At 52.8% G+C, this 1,643-nt stretch overlaps 1 protein-coding gene across 1 annotated transcript; it reads right to left on the bottom strand.

Annotated features, from left to right (window-relative positions):
- Positions 1 to 24: 24 nt before the first annotated feature.
- NGA_0317700 (uncharacterized protein) lies at positions 25 to 711 on the bottom strand (the record flags this gene model as incomplete). Its single annotated transcript, XM_005855989.1, has 2 exons — positions 585 to 711; positions 25 to 505 (listed from the first exon to the last, which is right to left on the bottom strand). A coding segment is annotated over exon 2 (165 nt), but the record flags the coding sequence as incomplete, so codon positions are not given.
- Between the last annotated feature and the right edge of the window lie 932 nt (positions 712 to 1,643).

The following is a 1,643-nucleotide window of genomic DNA, read 5'->3' as shown; positions in this document are numbered from 1 at the left end:
GGAGGAGGAGGAGGAGGAGGAGGAGGAGGAGGAGGTGGTGGAGGACGCTTCGGGCATGCGCGGATGGGCCGTGGTGAAGCTGTCATCCACCGAGGCTGTCCGCCCCGGCCGACCGTGTCGCATTCTTTCCCCTTTCACCAATGCACCACTCACTTGCCTTCGCTGGTTATCCTCGTTCAAGGTAGGCATCCGTCCTTAAGTCGTACAGGAGGATGGTGTTGTATGATTGGTGACTACGCCCCCCTTTCACCTCGGCCAGGTCGCCTCCTACCACTTGCCGTGTCTCAGAACTGTATTGAATGCCTCGCGCCCGTTTTTCTTTCGTGCGGGATGATGATGTGGCAAGAGCGGAGTGTTTTCCGGCTAGCCCTTTGGCAACGTGACGGTCGAATGAGAAAAGAGCCACGGACCCTTCGGTTGAATGGCACGACACTTTAGATCTTCTCAGGGTGGCTATGCACCGGATGGTCGAGGGTTCACTGTTTGACTTTTGCGCGGCTGGCAGCTACCACGATTGGGTACAATGGTGTGTAGATGAGTGCCTGGCACGTGTGTACCCTGTGGCGGTCTCTGAAATCACGTACCGTCTTGGTGCGTAGGCGGGACCGGGCCCTTCATCGATGCGCTGGCGATGCTGAGGCCTTCATAACCAGCACCATTCCACCCACGAGTGGATGACCCACACCGACAGGCACCGCGCAACTACCCTGTATATATGTTGTATGTACGCGTGTGAGCGTGTGCATCGGTGTGAGGCTGTGAATATTGCCGCCGTGGGCACAGGCAATGGGAGGGGGGGGCTTGTGCTCCGAGCTAGCGCCAGGAGGCTTAAGCGGTGTCGTATGCCGTTCTAACTGACTGGACGGGCAACATTGGGGTTCAGAAAAGCACCGGTGGGACACTTTGCGCGTCCCTTGGACGCCACGAGGGAGAGGATGCTGTGATTTTGATGTGTCCTTCATCATTGTGCTGGTATGTGTCACTGTGTCCACCCGATTAAACAAAAGTTTTGTGGTCGTTCCGGAGACGTCTCGCAAGGGCTGGGAATAAAAGATTTGTATGTCCAAAATTATTTTAGGGCCTATTCCGGACCGCTCTTTTCCCGGCTCCGCAGGCAACTGACTTCTGCATATCGTGGACTGTGTGGGTAGACTGCCAGTAGCCTTGTATCTTTCAAAAAATAGATGGTATGACATGTTTATCGGGCTGCTGCAGCTTGTTGGCTGCGTTGTCTCTATCATGATTTCATGATCTAAGTTATCACCCTTGAGCGGAAGAGGAAACCGGCCTGTTTCGATCCCATGAAACACACACTTTAGTATTTTTATTTTCTTTTCCACGCTTCTACTTTCATCGTTTTGGCACGTTTGCGAGCTTTGATATGTTTTTGTCCCCGAATATATTTGTGCTTCGCACGTGCGACGTGCGGGTTGAAATAGATAAGAAAACTGAACACAAGTATGCCCCAATTACCCAACGACGCACACTATGTTCTCCGTCAAAACACACACACAACGTTGGTGAAGATAAGGAAAAATTGCACCCTCCGTAGCGGGCATTTGAGTCGTGTATGATTCGGAAACCACTTCTTGTTGTTCTAAGCACTCCGGAGGGTGGCCTATGGCTGATTTTTGGGCGGGTGA

The sequence above is a fragment of the Nannochloropsis gaditana genome, assembly GCF_000240725.1.
Source record: "Nannochloropsis gaditana CCMP526 unplaced genomic scaffold scaffold059, whole genome shotgun sequence".
In the NCBI taxonomy this organism is placed as follows: Eukaryota; class Eustigmatophyceae; order Eustigmatales; family Monodopsidaceae; genus Microchloropsis; species Microchloropsis gaditana.
Note: the sequence above shows the minus strand (reverse complement) of the source record. Positions and strands in the feature narration are given on the sequence as shown.